The sequence below is a fragment of the Salmo trutta genome, chromosome 36, assembly GCF_901001165.1.
Source record: "Salmo trutta chromosome 36, fSalTru1.1, whole genome shotgun sequence".
Lineage (NCBI taxonomy): Eukaryota > Metazoa > Chordata > Actinopteri > Salmoniformes > Salmonidae > Salmo > Salmo trutta.
The window spans coordinates 30,475,564-30,494,389 of record NC_042992.1 but is presented as its reverse complement, the minus strand read 5'-3'; the positions used below and the strand labels follow the sequence as shown (position 1 = coordinate 30,494,389).

At 43.0% G+C, this 18,826-nt stretch overlaps 1 protein-coding gene across 4 annotated transcripts in view; it reads left to right on the top strand.

Moving 5' to 3' along the window:
- Positions 1-7,555, top strand: part of LOC115175837 (mothers against decapentaplegic homolog 4) — a 33,240-nt gene extending 25,685 nt beyond the window's left edge. For all 4 annotated transcript variants that reach the window (XM_029735386.1, XM_029735389.1, XM_029735387.1 and 1 more), the window contains exon 12: positions 3,360-7,555. In XM_029735386.1, coding sequence (XP_029591246.1) covers positions 3,360-3,571 — 212 coding nt within the window. In that variant the 3' untranslated portion in view covers positions 3,572-7,555. The remainder of the gene's footprint in view (positions 1-3,359) is intronic.
- The last annotated feature ends 11,271 nt before the right edge of the window (positions 7,556-18,826 follow it).

Here is an 18,826-nt window from a genome sequence, read left to right as displayed (position 1 = left end):
CCGGTACGGGGCACGGATCCCCTCCGATTCTCTACGACCGGAATACTGACATAATCTGCCCGGAGGATTCCAACAGGGCCCTCAGGCGCGACGTCCGCTGAAGGCCCATTCTGCTAACCGCGGCCTACTAGCTACCTAGAGCTACTTGGAACCCTACTAATTCCACGACTGGTCTATCGACGTCACCGCACGAAGAGGCAAAAACAGACTTACCCCCATCGCGACGTCCCCCAAAGGCTAACTTGCTAGCCCCGGTCTGCTAACTGCTAGCTTGTTTAGCCCCGGCCTACTAACTGTTAGCTTGTTAGCATCAGCCTGCTAACTCTCTGAATCACCGCGTCCCCAGTCAGCCCAACCACTCACTGGTCCCATATGTTCACTTGGCTACGCATGCCTCTCTCTAATATCAATATGCCTCGTCCATTACTGTCCTGGTTAGTGATTACTGTCTTATTTCACTGTAGAGCCTCTAGCCCTGCTCAATATGCCTTAACCAACCATGTTGTTCCACCTCCTACATATGCGATGACATCACCTGGTTTAAACGTCTCTAGAGACTATATCTCTCTCATCATTACTCAAGGCCTAGGTTTACCTCCAATGTACTCACATCCTACCTTACCTTTGTCTGTACACTATGCCTTGAATCTATGCTATCGTGCCCAGAAACCTGCTCCTTTTACTCTCTGTTCCGAACGTGCTAGACGGCCAGTTCGTATAGCCTTTAGCCGTACCCTTATCCTACTTCTCCTCTGTTCGTATAGCCTTTAGCCGTACCCTTATCCTACTTCTCCTCTGTTCCTCTGGTGATGTGGCGGTTAATCCAGGTCCTGCAGTGCCTAGCTCCACTCCCACTCCCCAGGTGCTCTCATTTGTTGACTTCTGTTACCGTAAAAGCCTTGGTTTCATGCATGTTAACATTAGAAGCCTACTACATAAGTTTGTTTTACTCACTACTTTAGCACACTCTGCCAACCCGGATGTCTTAGCCGTGTCTGAATCCTGGCTTAGGGAAACCACCAAAAACCATGAAATCTCCATCGCTAACTATAACATTTTCCGCCAAGATAGAACTGCCAAAGGGGGCGGTGTTGCAATCTACTGCAAAGATAGCCTGCAGAGTTCTGTATTACTATCCAAGTCTGTGCCCAAACAATTCGAGCTTCTACTTCTAAAAATGCACCTTTCCAGAAACAAGTCTCTCACTGTTGCCGCTTGCAAAAGACCTCCCACTGCCCCCAGCTGTGCCCTCGATACCGTATGTGAATTAATTGCCCCCCATCTATCTTCTGAGCTCGTGCTACTAGGTGACCTAAACTGGGACATCCTTAACACCCCGGCCATCCTACAATCTAAGCTTGATGCCCTCAATCTCACACAAATTATCAATGAACCTACCAGGTACAACCCCAAATCTGTAAACACGGGCACCCTCATAGATGCCATCCTAACTAACTCGCCCTCCAAATACACCTCTGCTGTTTTCAATCAAGACCTCAGCGATCACTGCCTCATTGCCTGCGTCCGTAATGGGTCTGCGACCAAATGACCACCCGTCATCAGTGTCAAACGCTCCCTAAAACACTTCTGCGAGCAGGCCTTTCTAATTGACCTGGCCGGGGTATCCTGGAATGACGTTGACCTCATCCCGTCAGTTGATGATGCCTGGCTATTCTTTAAAAGTGCCTTCCTCACCATCTTAAATAAGCATGCCCCACTCAAAACATTTAGAACTAGGAATAGATATAGTCCTTGGTTCACTCCAGACCTGTCTGCCCTTGACCAGCACAAAAACATCCTGTGGCGTTCTGCATTAGAATCGAATAGCCCCCGTGATATGCAACTTTTCAGGGACGTTAGTAACAAATATACACAGGCAATTAGAAAAGCTAAGGCTAGCTTTTTCAAACAGAAATGTGCATCCTGTAGTACTAATTCAAAAAAGTTCTGGGACACTGAAGTCCATGGAGAATAAGAGCACCTCCTCCCAGCTGCCCACTGCTCTGAGGCTAGAAAACACTGTTACCACCGATAAATCCACTATAATTGAGAATTTCAATAAGCATTTCTCTATGGCTGGCCATGCTTCCACCTGGCTACCCCTACCCCGGTCAACTGCCCGGCACCCCCCACAGCAACTCGCCAAAGCCCCCACCATTTCTCCTTCACCCAAATCCAGATAGCTGATGTTCTGAAAGAGCTGCAAAATCTGGACCCATACAATTCAGCCGGGCTAGACAATCTGAACCCTCTCTTTCTAAAATGATCTGCCGAAATTGTTGCAACCCCTATTACTAGCCTGTTAAACCTCTCTTTCGTATCGTTTGAGATTCCCAAAGATTGGAAAGCTGCCGCGGTCATCCCCCTCTTCAAAGGGGGTGACACTCTAGACCCAAACTGCTACAGACCTATATCCATCCTACCCTGTCTTTCTAAGGTCTTCGAAATCCAAGTTAACAAACAGATTACCGACCATTTCGAATCCCACCGTACCTTCTCCGCTATGCAATCTGGTTTCAGAGCTGGCCATGGGTGCACCTCAGCCACGCTCAAGGTCCTAAACGACATCATAACCGCCAGCGATAAGAGACATTACTGTGCAGCCAAATTACGTTGACTAAATGAGAAGGCTACAATGATCAACCAACAAGTAGGCTGTTGTTTAATATGAATGAAGATGTAGACAAGGACTGGGAGCTCAGCAAAATAGCCTCAGTTAGCCTTGCTACATTAGCTAGCTAGCTGGCTAATTGAACAGGCTACTGTAGCTAGCTAGATTCTTTACATTGATTTGATGCAGACAAGACAGGCACTACCAGATGGTATGATAGGAACCTATGAAAGCAATACGTTTCTCTATCTAGCGAGAGTCTGTTTGGCTACTTTTCTCTCTTCCTCTCCCTCCATGCCACACTTATTGTCACACACACCAGCCCCTGCTCCTCTTCCGCCGCTCCCCCACCCTACTGCTGAAACAAGCATGCACTCTTAGCACCTTTTTTTCTATCTAGAACCTAAAAGGGTTCTTTGGCTGTCCCCATAGAGAAACATTTGCAGAACCCTATTGGGTTCCATGTTGAACCCTTTCCCCAGAGGGTTTTACATGGAACCCAAAAGAGTTCTACCTGGAACCAAAAAGGGTTATCCTATGTGGACAGCCGAAGAACCCTTTTGGAAACCTTTTTTCTAAGAGTGTAGCGTAGCGCACCGGCTCCCTCCCAAGTCATGCGAGCAACTCCCCATTGAAGTAAAAAAATATATAAGGGTTTTCTTAAAAAAACATGTATTTCAACTATTATTCTAATAGTGAAATCCTTTCAAATGCATATCCCTAATACCTCACTTCCTCTCTCTTCCAGGTCTTTCTGCAGCAGCGGGGATAGGTGTGGATGATCTCCGGAGGCTGTGTATCCTGCGGCTGAGCTTTGTGAAGGGCTGGGGGCCCGACTACCCCCGGCAGAGCATCAAACATACCCCCTGTTGGGTGGAGGTACACCTGCACCGGGCTCTGCAGCTGCTGGACGAGGTACTACACACCATGCCCTTGGCCGACCCAGGACCCGCTAACTGAGTGGAAGGAAAATGAGCAGTTAAAAATCCATACTGGGTTAAAAACTTACAATCACACACACTGATTTCCCCCCTCTTGATGATACATATAGACCGATACATGCAGATAGAACCACATACAGGCACATGCATGTTTTCTTTCTATTTAACGCACACAATCTAGAGCCACACAAAGCCCCACACTAACCTCAATCTCTCCGTCACACACACTCAAGCAGCCAACAATCCCTGCACACTTCTTAACCACTTGTACGGTCTCCCACATGGTCATGCAACCACTAACCAAACCACATGTCTGTGGGCATGCAGACATAAAGCTACTGATGTCCTTAACATACTTTCAATATTTTGTGAACATTCATTGTTTTTGCACAGCTCCCACATGCTAAACACAAACACTACAATGCAGCCCAGACCCATGAATTACCTTTCATATAGGTTCCTTATTATAGTATAATCAGGTAACTTTAGTGAATATGTCTACTGAGTAATTTATGTTTATTCGTCTTCTGTTCTCTACAGAAATAGATTTGCACTGTAGAAATATAGGGATGTGTTTCAGAGATGTGTAACATGATACACTTTGGTACTCCTCAAATGCACACACAATCCACACTTGCTTATTTCCTGCTTATATACACACAAACATAGGTCAGAAATCCAGAGATGTCCCAAACCCAGGAGGACTAAAGAACTTTACCCAAGTAACTCATGAATAATATGACCTGGTCACACACACATCTCACACAAAAAAATCAGATGTGGATTCTAAGGTTAACCTAGAAGATTTACAGAGTTTTTGGCAAATCCAGACCAAAACCTGGGTCACAGAACCAAAATGGCTTGTGACCTTGGAAGAACACCAGAGTGATGGAACCAGCGTTCTAATGAACCTAGCCAGCCAATCTTTTGTCATATCTGTGCTTGTGTTGTGTTCTCCTGTGTGTGGATCTCAAATCACATAGTTAGTCATTGTTAACATTGTTAGCTCGTTAGCCCTGTAATAGCACAGGGCACCTTTCTCAAGCTAATTTATTTTCTTACCAAAAGATGGAGAAAAAAAAGCCCAAAAATGTCAGCTTTAAAAGTGGTGTTTGTATTTGTGATGAAGCAGTACAGTGTATGTAACCAAACAGTTTGCCATATGGTGGAACTCACCAAAGCCAGAATACCTCATGATAACAGTGTAAACCCACAGTTTGTCTTTCAGCCAAAACCTCAGACTCTCAGCATTTTCTCCTCTTGTAAGTTCCCCCTTACAGCCTCATATCACATTATGCCTGTATCACCAAATCAATATAAGATGGAATATGGAGTGGACCCTCAATGGAGCCTTGGGGAACACCAAGACATAATCCAGGCTGTAATACAGTAGTTGCTCAGATTTAAAAGTTTAAATCCAGTGACTCGTGGGAATAATCTTTTCAGTAGAGACCCAACACAACTTTTTCAAATATCATATTAATAGGATGTCCCACTTTTGGATAGAACGATTCATTCTCAGTCAATTTAACTTAGTCCAGAATAATATCACATACTGTGACTTAGAACACTTTGGAATAACATAAAATGTATCTTCACTTTTTTGCATTAATTTAAATCAGGTACCCTAGTGTTGGTAACAATCAACCTCAAGCCTACTAAAGTGAAGTTATGACTGATGTTATAACGTTGATGCGTGATACGATATGAAAGCTAATCATATAAGACGTAACACATTTTCTACAGTAGTAGAAAGTAGGCTTGGCTTCGTGATTTTGGGTTGAAGTGCCTGGACTGAATGCAAACCTTCACCCAATCCAGGGGCAGGAACATGAGTGCTTTTATTTGCTCCTTCCTGTGCTCTAGTGCATTTGATACCTGTGCCTTTCCGTTCTCCTAGTCAAGCTGTTTAGGAATGTACTTCAGACACCAGGGTTTATGTAATTCATAAGTGGGGCCTCTCCAAAGCGTGACTATTTACTCCTCCAGTTGTAGTGGGATTTCTACTAAGCCTACATGTTGGCAACAATGCTCAAGGTCAAACGGTGTCCTTTGTGTTTTGGGAGAATCTCAATAGCTCTTTTAAAAACTGTCATTGAAAGAGTCTATTCAATAATTCTATTCAACAATTCTATTCAACAATTTTAGTGGTAGTTTATTCAGTAATACAAGAGATTTTGTTGAAAGAGAAGCCTCACTGCAGGGTTGAAAAAGTTGTCTCCGGTTATGTTGAAGATAGAAGTTAGACTTCATGTAATTGTTGTCATTTAACACAACTGCTTTAAAGTGAACAGCCATTTATACTCACTGTTTGTGATTAGTGCCTTTAGTTTTAGTCAAAGTAGATGATACACCTCACACTGGATTGTAACACACAAACTACACTTTGTCTTCCTTTGTAGATATATAGTACCATGATATACTGGTTGTCATCTCAATAGTTTTATCCCATCTGTTGAGTGTGTCGGTTGGGGGGGGGGAATGGAAAATAACACAGCTCAAGTGTTTGTACATGCCACTGAGTTTTGCTGATCAATTCGGGCAGTGAAGCAATAAGAAGTGAAATGTGTTGCGCTCAACAGCCCCTGAGTTAGATTGAGACCGACATCTAGTGGTTCCCTCAGGTACTGTGTTACAGCCCCATTGCAGGTGTTATTACATAACACTTTATTATTGTATCAGGCTGGTTATGGATTAATACTGTTTAACAGTTCTAACCCAAATATCCATATAGCCATTGTTGTGTTGTTTAGCCATACTGAACAATTATGTTCCTAAGGTGTCTAATATGAATTGGAAAACTTGCTGCCCCTTGAAACTGCCCATGCACTCCACACAGCTTTGTCACAGTTATTTCATTATTTGTCACTTGGACTCGGCATGTGTCTGGGAGTGTTATGTATTCAGGGATGAAGAGAGGTTTAAAACTATTGTTGCTCCATCTATGGCTCTGCTTATCGTAGTGCTATATCTACCCCACTACATCTCCCCTCAACCAGCGCTTTAACCATTGAGACTAGGGTTGCAAAGCTACCGGTAGTTTTCCAAAGTTACCAGAATCTTCAGTAAATTTGGTAATTAACAGAAAGTCTGTGGCAATTTATCTTAACTTTGGTAATTTATACTTGAATGACTTAAAAAAAATGTATTCATATATATTATTCCTTTTTTATATGTGTCCATATTGTCCATGAGTTTCTAGTAGATAGGCTATTTTCTGTTTAATTATATGATCTAATGCATGAAAAAAGCATCTAAATCAACAGTGCCATTATTTTCATTTAACTCTGCAACTCTTCCAACTATTGACTTTTTCACAACTGCCACCAATTTGATGCCAAAACATTGACAACAAACACATATTGACATAGTAAAAATAAAAACAAGTCTATTTCATGCTGAAACCCTAATATTAAACATCAGTGGTATTCGCTAAGTTGATGGTTTATATTTAGGATAATGTTTTACAGCTTTGGCATTGTATTTTCTATTTGACCTGTGATAAGGCCACATGGAGGGCCAGAGGTAATTACACACTCCGGTGATAATATGAAGTACCCAACAGGGCCACTAGATGTATTTTGATAAATTACAGAAAATTCTTGAATGATACCAAAATTCTGGTAGTTTACTGGTAAACTTTGAAAGTTTCCAGTAATATACCCTCCCTTTGCAACCCTAATTGAGACCCATGTCGTGTTCCTCTGCATTTGACCACATTCAAACTGATACCTGTCACCAAAGAGAACGTGAGTGAGATGGTCACTCAACAGGAATCATACATCATTCCGTACATAAATGATCTATTTCGTTTTAAAACAGAAAATATAATAGACAATATGTTATCAAGTGTGAAATTACTCAATTTGGCTATTTTATGGTATTGTTATTTCTATTATTGTTGTAATTGTAATTATTTTATTGTAAAAAGACGTGCTGCTCTTGTAATGTTGACTGTACACCAAAGTGAAATAAAAATACAGCATTGTCATTTTAATACAAACTTTTTTTTGTCGTGTTTTGACACTGTTTGACTTTTCATGTTCATTTAGTTCCAGTATTCAAGTCCTTAGGGTACAAAATCTGAAATGTTAATCTACAATGGGAAACATTTGGTAGAGGAAACTGCTCTGAGGCAAGGTTAAAGTTTCTGATAAAAGGAACATTGCCCCAAGGCAGAGTGAAAGTTTCTGCTAATGTTGCACAGTATGTATCCAAGGCTTCTCCTACAAGACATTTATAGTACGAGGTTTGAAGTGCCTTTATACAATAGTCATAAGTGTGTCATATGATCTTCATACCCTTATAAAAGCGGTTTAAGATTGTGATTGATGTTATTCCACGGTTAGTGTAACACTGTTAACCATGTCATTTCATTGTTATATTGGCTTTGCAGCCACTCCAATCATTTTTCTTATCTCACAGAGCCAGACAAGTGTCTCTGAATTTAGCATAAAAGTAATGTAAAGTCTGGCAGGTGAGATTAGCGTTTCCCAAACAAATAGAATTAGTCGTCTCTTTTCACAGTCGCTGTATCTCCGCCACACAGCAGCTTTGAGGAGAGACAATTATTCTAGTGTCCATAGGCATGCTAATGCTCAGGTTGAACATTGGAGGACATATTTTCTCTATCATACAGTGCCTTCAGAAAGTATTCATACCCGTTGACTTGACATTTTGTTGTGTTACAGCCTCATCTCTGTACCCCACACATACATTACAAGGTCCCTCTGTAAGGTCCCTCTGTTGAGCAGTGAATTTCAAACACAGTTTTAACCACAAAGACCAGGGAGGTTTTCCAGTGTAAGAAAACAAGCAGATATTGGATATCCCTTTGAGCATGGTGAAGTTATTACACTTTGGATGGTGTATCAATACATCCAGTCACTACAGAGATACAGGTGTCCTTCCTAACTCAGTTGCCGGAGAGGAAGGAAACCGGTCAGGGATTTCACAATGAGGGCAATGGTGACTTTAAAACAGTTATAGAGTTTAATAGCTGAACTGAGGATGGATTTAACCACACTGTAGTTACTCCACAATACTAACCTAATTGACAGAGTGAAAAGAAGAAAGCCTGTACAGAATACAAATATTCCAAAACATGCATTGTGTTTCAACAAGGCACTACAGTAATACTGCAAAAAATGTGGCTTTTTGCCCAGAATGCAATGTTTGTTATGTTTGGGGCAAATTCAATACAACACATTACTGAGTACCAATCCTCATATTTTCAAGCATAGTGGTGACTGCATCATGTTATGGATATGCTTGCAATCGTTAAGGACTGGAGAGTTTTTCAGGATAAAATAATAAATGGAATGGAGCTAGAGGAAAATCTGGTTCAGTCTGCTTTCCACCAGACACAGGGAGACGAATTCACCTTTCAGCAGGACAATAACCTAAAACACAATGCCAAATCTACACTGGAGCTGCTTACCAACAAGACAGTGAGTGTTCCTGAGTGGCCGAATTACAGTTTTGACTTAAATCTGCTTGGAAATCTATGGCAAGACTTGAAAATGGTTGTCTAGCAATGATCAACAACCAATTTGACAGAGCTTGAAGAATTCTAAAGAATAATGGGCAAAAATGGTACAATCCAGGTGTGCAAAGCTCTTAGAGACTTACCCAGAAAGACTCACACCTGTAATCACTGCCAAAGGTGATTCTAACAACTATTGACTCAGTGGTGTGAATACTTATGTAAATGAGATATTTCAGTATTTTATTTTCAATAAATTTGCAAAAATGTCTAAAAACATGTTTTCACTTTGTCATTATGGGGTAGTGTGTGTAAAAGGGTGGAAAAAAATGTGTGTAATCCATTTTGAATTCAGGCTGTAACACAACAAAATGTGGAAGTCAAGAGGTCAAGAGGTATGAATACTTTCTGGAGCCACTGTAAGTCAGCCATACCCATTCCCTTTTAGTAGTGGCAGGAATTGATGACAGATTGGGAAGAAAACACCATATGTTGCATAATATTTCAGTTCCTTAGGCTATCTATCATTAACTGTATATCAGAGGAGGCTGTTTGGAGGAGCTATAGGAGGACGGGCTCATTGTAATGGCTGGAATGGAATAAATGGAACAGAGTCAAACGTGGTTTCCGTGTGTTTAATACTGTTCCAATTATTCTATTCCAGCTATTACAATGAGCCCATCCTCCTATAGCTCCTCCCACCAGCCTCCTCTTTTCTACATCCTTTTCATTATATTGTGCGTTATGCATAATCAATGGTCAATGGTGCCCATATTAGCATTTTTGCGCTTCATGTCAAAATCATCCCAAAGTATAAAATACTTATGACCTAGTGTTGATTCCATGTTCTTTCATGTCACATGCACAAGTACAGTGAAATGTCTTTCTTGAAACTCAATGCAATAATCAATAACAATGTATTCGTAGAAAAAAACATGAGAAATAAGAATAAGACATTTGAAATACACAAAGTAAGTAAGCATACCATATACAGGAAGTTTATATTTTTAAGTAAGTTCCAATACCATATTTACAATGTGCAGGGATACTGGAGTGATGGTGGTAGATATGTATAGGGGTAAGGGCAACAGGATATAAGATAAACAGACTAGCCGCAGCTTGTATGTGAGTGGATGTGCGGGTGTGTAGAGTCATTGTAATTGTATGTGCATATTATGTGTGAGTGAGCAAATGGTGGAGTGAGTTTTTGTTTAGGTGTTGGGGTGACAGTGTGTGTGAGTGTGCATAGCGAAATTGAAATAAAAAGGTCAATAAAGATAAAAGTTAACTCAGATAGTCCGTGTAGCTATTTTATTAGCTATTTATCAGTCGTATTGCTTGGGGATAGAAGCTGTTCAATAGCCTGCTGGTGTCAGACTTGATGCACCGTACCTCTTGCCGTGCGGCAGCAGAGAAAATAGTATATGGCTTGGGTGGTTGGAGACTTGAACAGAATTCAATATAAGTTGACCATCATCACTGAAGCACCAAGGCTCAGATCACACCAAACGTCAACCTAATAACAACAACATGATACAGCAATGTAATAAGTTATAGCGACATGATCGACTTTATGATGGTTAAAGGGATACTTTGGGATTGTGGTAATGAGGACCTTTATCTACTTCCCCATAGTTAGATGAATTCCTGGATACCATTTTTATGTCTCTGCGTGCAGTTTGAAGGATGCGCAAATTCCTAACCAGCGTTAGCGCAATGACTGGAAGCCTATGGTTTTCATTGCGCTAATACTAGTTAGCATTGGCTCACAAAACACAAATCTCACAACTCTGTTTTGGAATATACTGACTTTATGACTTACATTTTTCTATTTACACTTTTTAGTCCAGTTTGGCACTGGAATAAATGTTTCTGACTAATACTGAAGCCAAACATTTCTGTAGAAAAGCCAACGATACAAGCATGAAGGCTTGCGCTCTTTTTTCCCGTGTTGCACTGTTGAAGGTAGCTGCGCTTGATTCAGAAGCCCTGCGCACCAAGTAGGCAAACTGTTCGCATCTTGAACATTTCATTTGTCTGAGAAGAAAAACTGCCTACCCGACGGACTGGGAGATCTGCTAAATCGACTGCGTCTACTGTGCTGGACAATTGGATAGCTGAAATCACCGTGCCTCCCTACAGCATCCACGACTCCGGCCACAGCAAAGTTAGATACAAGTCTGCATGAGATTTCATAACTTTTAAAACCATGACCAGAGAGAGAGGGTGTCAAAGAATACAGCAAAGTGCTGCTGTTTTTATCAGTGAGTTCATGTCTAAGTTTTATCCAGAACTATCAACCCTGTTTTTATTCAACGCTATTACAAAACATAAAACGCGCTTCTCTCTACTTCCACTCGCGTTGCAGCTGCAATGAATGAGTAGCCAAGTGTATTGATGTTATTAGCAGCTCGTCGTGTTAGGAGTAGTTCACTTTCTCTGGTCATATGAACAACAGGAATTTGTGCCTGAGGCAGATGCGGTGCGACTCGAGTTTCGCCATCAGGTGAGAGACTGTCACTCTCACCGGAGGAAAGGAAGGAGAGAGCAGGGACAGTGAGAGACGGGGACTCTGCTGCTCCCTTCGTCCCTCTGCTGAGACTAATGCCGTGTTATAAACAACAAGGAACTCGGAAATCTCCGCCTTCAGTGCGTCCAAGATAACTGGGAACTGAGAAAAAACGAGATCCGACTGGGGAAAAGTAATCAAACTCGGAAACTCTGGCATCTTTCTAGAGCTCAGACTTTCCAACCTGAAGTTCACTGACATGATTTGACCTCGTTTTTTTCTGAATTCCCAGTGTTCTTGAAAGCACCATGACCATCAGATGCAGGTACCATCAGTCCAGTAAAATAAAAAAGCGAATTATTTGCAAATTATTTCAATTTATGCTCATCTGTGCCTCGCAAGTTCTACACCAACTGATCTATTTTGTTATCAAAAGCTTGAGTTTGGAAATATAATATGGTCTGAGAAGAACAATATTGGCAGGCCAGGCATATAGCCAATATGCTGTGATACTATATAAGGCCTACCGCACAAAGCTCATTCCTATAGAACTGTTTTTATTAGGTTAATGTTACATGTTTTAAGTCATGTTTAAATAAAAATCTGAGCGTTGGATCTCGGCTTGCTTTTTGACTGCGAAAGTGATTTTTTTTGGGGGGGGGGGCAGTTGGGGAAGATCAGCTTTAATATTGAATATAGATTGTAGCTTCCATCAGTGTAATTGTTTGCATCATTTCCAATCCCCCATATAATTTTTTTGTAAATATATACAGTGGCAAGAAAAAGTATGTGAACCTTTTGGAATTACCTGGATTTCTGCATAAATTTGACATACAATTTGATCTGATCTTCATCTAAGTCACAACAATAGACAAACACAGTGTGCTTAAACTAATACCACACAAATGATTGTATTTCTCTCTTGAATTCATCAATTAAAAATTCACTGTGTAGGTTGGAAAAAGTATGTGAACCTGTCACGCCCTGATCTGTTTCCCTGTTTCTTGTGTTTGTCTCCACTTCCTCCAGGTGTCGCTTTTTTCCCCTATTGTATTTATCCTTATGTTTCCAGTCTCTCTATGCCAATTCGTCTTGTATGTTTTCAAGTCAACCAGCATGTTTTCGTGTGCTCCAGCTTTCTATTTCTCTTTTACTAGTCCTCCCAGTTTTGACCCTTGCCTGTTTTCTGGACTCCATTCCTGCCTGCCTGACCTCGAGCCTGCCTGCCACTCTGTACCTCCTGGACTCTGAACTAGTTTTGACTTTTTTGCCAGTCCACGACCATTCTCTTACCTACCTCTTTTGGATTGTTAATAAATATCAAAGACTCTAACCATCTGCCTCCTGTGTCTGCATCTGGGTCTCGCCTTGTGCCTCGATAGAACCCCTAGGCTAATGACTTCTCCAAAAGATAATTGGAGTCATCTAACCTGGAGTCGAATCAATGAGACGAGATTGGAGATTTTGGTTAGAGCTGCCCTGCCCCATAAAAAAAAAATCACAAAATTTGAGTTTGCTATTCACAAGAAACATTGCCTGATGTGAACCATGCCTCTAACAAAATACATCTCAGAAGATTTAAGATTAAGATTTGTTGCCTTGCATAAAGCTGGAAAGGGTTACAAAAGTATCTCTAAAAGCCTTGATCATCAGTCCGTGGTAAGACAAATGGTCTATATATGGAGAAAGTTCAGCACTGTTGCTACTCTCACTAAGAGTGACCGTCCTGAAAAGATGACTGCAAGAGCACAGCACAGAATGCTCAATGAGGTTAAGAAGAATCCTAGAGTGTCAGCTGAACACTTACAGAAATCTCTGGAAGATGCTAACATCTCTGTTGACAAGTCTACAATACGTAAACCCCTCAACAAGAGTGATGTTCATGGGAGGACACAATGGAAGAAAAAACCATTGCTGCTCGTTTGAAGGTCGCAAAAGAGCACCTGGATGTTCCACAGCGCTACTGGCAAAATATTCTGTGTGTCACGTCCTGACCAGTAAAGGGGTTATTTGTTATATTAGTTTGGTCAGGACGTGGCAAGGGGTATTTGTTTAGAGTGTTTCGGGGTTTGTTGGGCTATGTGTTTTGTAGAGGGGTGTTTGATTAGAGTGTTCTGGGGTTTTAGTTTATGTTCTATGTTAGTATATTTCTATGTTCTAGTCTAGTCTTTCTAGTTCTATGTTTAGTTTATTGATTTGGTCTTCATTTGGAGGCAGCTGTTCCTCGTTGCCTCTGATTGAAGGTCCTATGTATAGGGGTGTTTTGGTAATGGGAATTGTGGGTAGTTATTTCCTGTTTAGTGTATGTAGCACCTGACGGGACTGTTTAGTGTCGTTTGTTCGTTCTTGTATACGTGTTTCTTTTGGTTTTTACTTCTTTTATAATAAATAAGAAAATGAGTATACATTTTCCCGCTGCACCTTGGTCTACTCAATACAACGGCCGTTACACTGTGGACAGATTAAACTAAAGTTGTGTTGTTTGGAAGGAACACACAACACTGTGTGGAGAAAAAAAGGCACAGCACACCAACAACAAAACCTCATCCCAACTGTAAACTATGGTGGAGGGAGCATCATGGCTTGGGGCTGCTTTGCTGCCTCAGGACCTGGACAGCTTGCTATCATCGACAGAAAAATGAATTCCCAAGTTATCAAGAAATTTTGCAGGAGAATGTAAGGCTATCTGTCCGCCAATTGAAGCTCAACAGAAGTTATGTGATACAACAGGACAACAACCCAAAAGACAGAAGTAAATCAACAACAGAATGGCTTGAACAGAAGAAAATACGCCTTATGGAATGGCCCAGTCAGTCCTGACCTCAGCCCGATTGAGAGCGGTTCACACCAGACATCCCAAGAATATTGCTGAACTGAAACAGTTTTGTAAAGAGGAATGGTCCAAAATTCCTCCTGACTGTTGTGCAGGTCTGATCCACAACTACAGAAAACGTTTGGTTGAGGTTATTGCTGTCCAAGGAGGGTCAACCTGTTATTAAATCCAAGGGTTCACATACTTTTTCCAATCTGCACTGTGAATATTTGCACGGTGTTCAATAAAGACATTAACAATTATAATTGTGTGTGTGTTTAAGCAGACTGTGTTAATCTATAGTTGACTTAGATGAAGATCAGATAAAATGTGATGACCAATTTATGCAGAAATCCAGGTAATTCTAAAGGGTTCACATACTTTTTATTTTTCTATTTATATGCAGTACCAGTCACAACTACTAATTCAAGGGTTTTTCTTTATTTTACAATTTTCTACATTGTAGAATAGTAGTTAAGACATCAAAACTATGAAATAACACAAATGGAATCATTTAGTAACCAACAAAGTGTTAAACAAATCAAATATACTTTATATTTGAGATTCTTCAAATAGCCACCCTTTGCCTTGATGACAGCTTTGCACACTCTTGGCATTCTCTCAACCAGCTTCACCTGGAATGCATTTCCAACAGTCTTGAAGGAATTCTCAATAATTCTGAGCATTTGTTGACTTCTTTTCCTTCACTCTGCAGTCCAATCATCCCAAACAATCTCAATTTGGTAGAGGTCGGGGATTGTGGAGGTCAGGTCATTTGATGCAGCACTCCATCACTCGCCTTCTTGGTAAAATAGCCCTTACACAGCCTGGAGGTGTTTTGGGTCATTGTCCTGTTAAAAACAAATGATAGTCCCACTAAGCCCAAACCAGATGGGATGGCGTATTGCTGCAGAATGCTCTGGTAGCCATGTTGGTTAAGTGTGCCTTTAATTCTAAATAAATCACAGACAGTATTACCAGCAAAGCACCCCCACACCATAACACCTCCTCCTCCATGCTTCACGGTGGGAAACACACATGAGGAGATCATCCGTTCACCCACACCGCATCTCACAAAGACACGGTTAGAACCAAAAATCTCAAATTTGGACTCATCAGACCAAAGGACAGATTTCCACCGGGGTAATGTCCATTGCTCGTACTTCTTGGCCCAAACACGTCTCTTCTTCCTATTGGTGTCCTTTAGTAGTGGTTTCTTTGCAGCAATTCGACGATGAAGGCCTGATTCACGCAGTCTCCTCTGAACAGTTGATGTTGAGATGTGTCTGTTACTTGAACTCTGTGAAGCATTTATTTTTGCTGCAATTTCTGAGGCTGGTAACTCTAATGAACTAATCCTCTGCAGCAGAGGTAACTCTGGGTCTTCCTTTCCTGTGGCGGTTGTCACGTCTACTCCTGCTCCTCCCCTCCGGGGTTCGACGTCGCCGCTATACTAACCACCGGTCCTGGGATCCATCATTATGCACACCTGGCATCCATCATTACGCGCACCTGCAGATCATCATGATACTCACCTGGACTCCATTACCTTCCTGATTACCTCCCCTGTATCTGTGACCCCCTTGGGTTCCTTCCTCAGTCAGTATTGTTCCTGTGTTCATGCGTAAACGCCACTGTTATGTTGTGTCATTTCATGTTTGTTGTTTTATTAAACGTTTCACCTGCTTCTCGACTCACAGCAGGAAAACCGAATATCTCTCAGACGGTTGACGAGCAGGGTTACCTTGTACGTCAACACAATGACCAGCTGGAACAACTAGGGATGGCTATGGTAGAGGTTCTTCGCAGTTTGCAAGGTCTCGAACACACCAGGGAGGCGTTACCGTCAACTATCAGAGGATACTCTACAACCAGCAAGCCAGCATAACAGCCCAGTCAGCAACCTGCTTAGGTCTGCGATGCCCGTTTATCCCTCCCAGATAAATATGACGGTACGCCATCCAAATGCTGTGTCTTCCTACTTCAATGCCCGTTTGTCCGTCCCGGATAAATATGACGGTACCCCATCCAAATGCTGTGTTTTCCTACTTCAGTGCTCCCTCTGCTTTAAACAAGATGGGAGCTCCCACCACGAGAGGTCCAAGGTTGCCATGGTTATTTCTCTGCTGACTGGGCGGACGTTGAAATGGGCTACGGCCGTCTGGGAGAGAGGAGAGGAGGAGCTAGATTCCAATGAGGGGTTCATGGCTCTGTTTTAAAGGTATCTTCAATTATCCCCCGGAGGGCAAAGAGGGAGGGGGTCTGCTTCAGTTACAGCAGGGGACCAGACGGATGCCGAGTACGCGCTCACCTTCCGGACAGTAGCAGCATCCAGTGGATGGAATGAGCCAGCGCGTCGTATGCTTTTCAGAAGAGGTCCTCGCGAGGAGGTCCAGACGGAACTGGCCGAAACAACAACCACCTCAACTTGGTGGCCATCCGTCTGGACAACCTACTTCGGGAGTATTGGTACTCTTATTGCTTCTCTCTCTCCCTCAGCGAACACTCAGGATCAGAGCCTGAACCCATGGGGGTAGGGGTCACACGCCTCCCCGCGGCGGAGTGCCGCAGACGGATACAGCTGGGGCTCTGTCTGTACTGTGGGCCAGGAGGGCACAAGCTCCAGCGGTGTCCATCACTTCCAAATCCAGGATCAGAGAGCAGAAGGACGGTCACGTGATCTTCCTCCCCCTGGGGCAGGAGTGAGTATTCCACCTTCATCCCTTTCTGCTTGGCTCTTTTTGGTGTCCATCACACTAGTTGACTGTCACTCATGTACTGTGTCTACAGCATTAGCGGGGAACTTTATTGACTAGACCCTTGCCTCCTCTCTTAACATAATTTCATACCCGCTCTCCTCTCCTTTTCCGGTTCAAGCCCTCGATAGTCGGCCATTAGGATCCGTAACCATCACACTCATCACCCAACCACTCAACCTCACATGGAGTTCATTCATCAGGAGAACATCCTCTTCTTCATTACCAGTGCACCAGTTCACAAGATCAGTCTTGGCCTCCCTTGGCTTCAACGCCGTAACCCTACAATCTCATGGTTGAGGATGAGAATCACAGACTGGTCACCCGAATGCTGGAGGACCTGCTTCCCTGTCCCCTGTGGTTCCACATCGGTTGAGTTCTGTGGTTGCCCTTCAGCCCAACATCCTGGAGGTATAACAGGACCTGCGGGAGGTATTCTCCAACACCGCGCCACCTGTCTTCCTCCTCATCGCCCTGGGACTGAGCCATCAACCAGCTTGCAGGTGCAGCACCTCCGCACAGACGCATCTGCCCTCTGTCGGTGGCTGAGACCCAGACCATGGAGGATTACATCCAAGAGGCGCTCCAACAAGGTTTCCTCTGCACATCCACTTCTCCTGCGTTAGCTGATTTCTTCTTCGTGGCCAAGAAGGATAGAGGGTTACGTCCATGCATTGACTACAGAGGACTCAATGAGATTAACACAAAGTATCGGTACCCTCTCCCGTTGGTGCCGGCAGCCATCGAACTGGGCCGCGAGGCTGGTTCTTTACCAAACTGGACCTGCGGAGTGCTTACAATCTCATCTGCATCCGGGAGGGGGATGAGTGGAAGATTGCGTTTAGAATGATGTCTGGTCACTACGAGTACTTGGTGGTGCCATTTGGCTTAGTCAATGCTCCGTCAGTGTTCCAGGCATTCATTAACAAGGTGTTCAGGGACATGCTCGGATGCCAGGTGGTCGTGTATATCGATGACATCTTGATCTTCTCGGCTGCCCTGAAGAATTACATCACTCACGTTCGAGCAGTCCTGGAACGCCTCCCGTCTAACCATCTGTTCGTCAAGGCTGAGAAGTGCCAATTTCATCAGAGGGCTGTCTCCTTCTTAGGCTACCAAATCAGTCCGCAGGGAGTGAGGATGGATGACAAGAAGGTAGATGCAGTCAAGTCATGGCCAGTCCCAACCACCATAAAGGGGTTATATCGGTTTTTGGGGTTTTCCAACTTCTACCGCCGTTTCATCGGTAACTTCAGCTCTGTCGCCGCTCTTCTCACCTCTCTCCTTAAGGGAGACCCCCATAGGTTGGTGTGGAGCCCAGCAGCCGACAAGGCCCTCTGACTACTCAAGGGACGTTTCACCTCATTGCTCAAACATCCAGATCCCACAAAATCTTTTGTGATGGAGGTGGATGCTTCAGAGGTAGGCGTGGGGGCAGTTCTGTCTCAACGACAGGGTAACCCACAGAAGTTGTACCCATGTGCTTTTTTACTCGAAGAAACTATTCCCTGCAAAGAGGAATTACGACGTCGGTGTATGTGAGCTCCTGGTGGTGAAGTTGGCATTAGGGCGTGGAGACACTAGCTGGAGGGCGCCAAGGAACAATTCGTCATTCTCACCAACCATCAGAACCTGGAGTACATACGGACAGCGAGGAGGCTGAATCTGCGCCAAGCAAGGTCGGCACTTTTCTTCACAAGGTTTGACTTCAT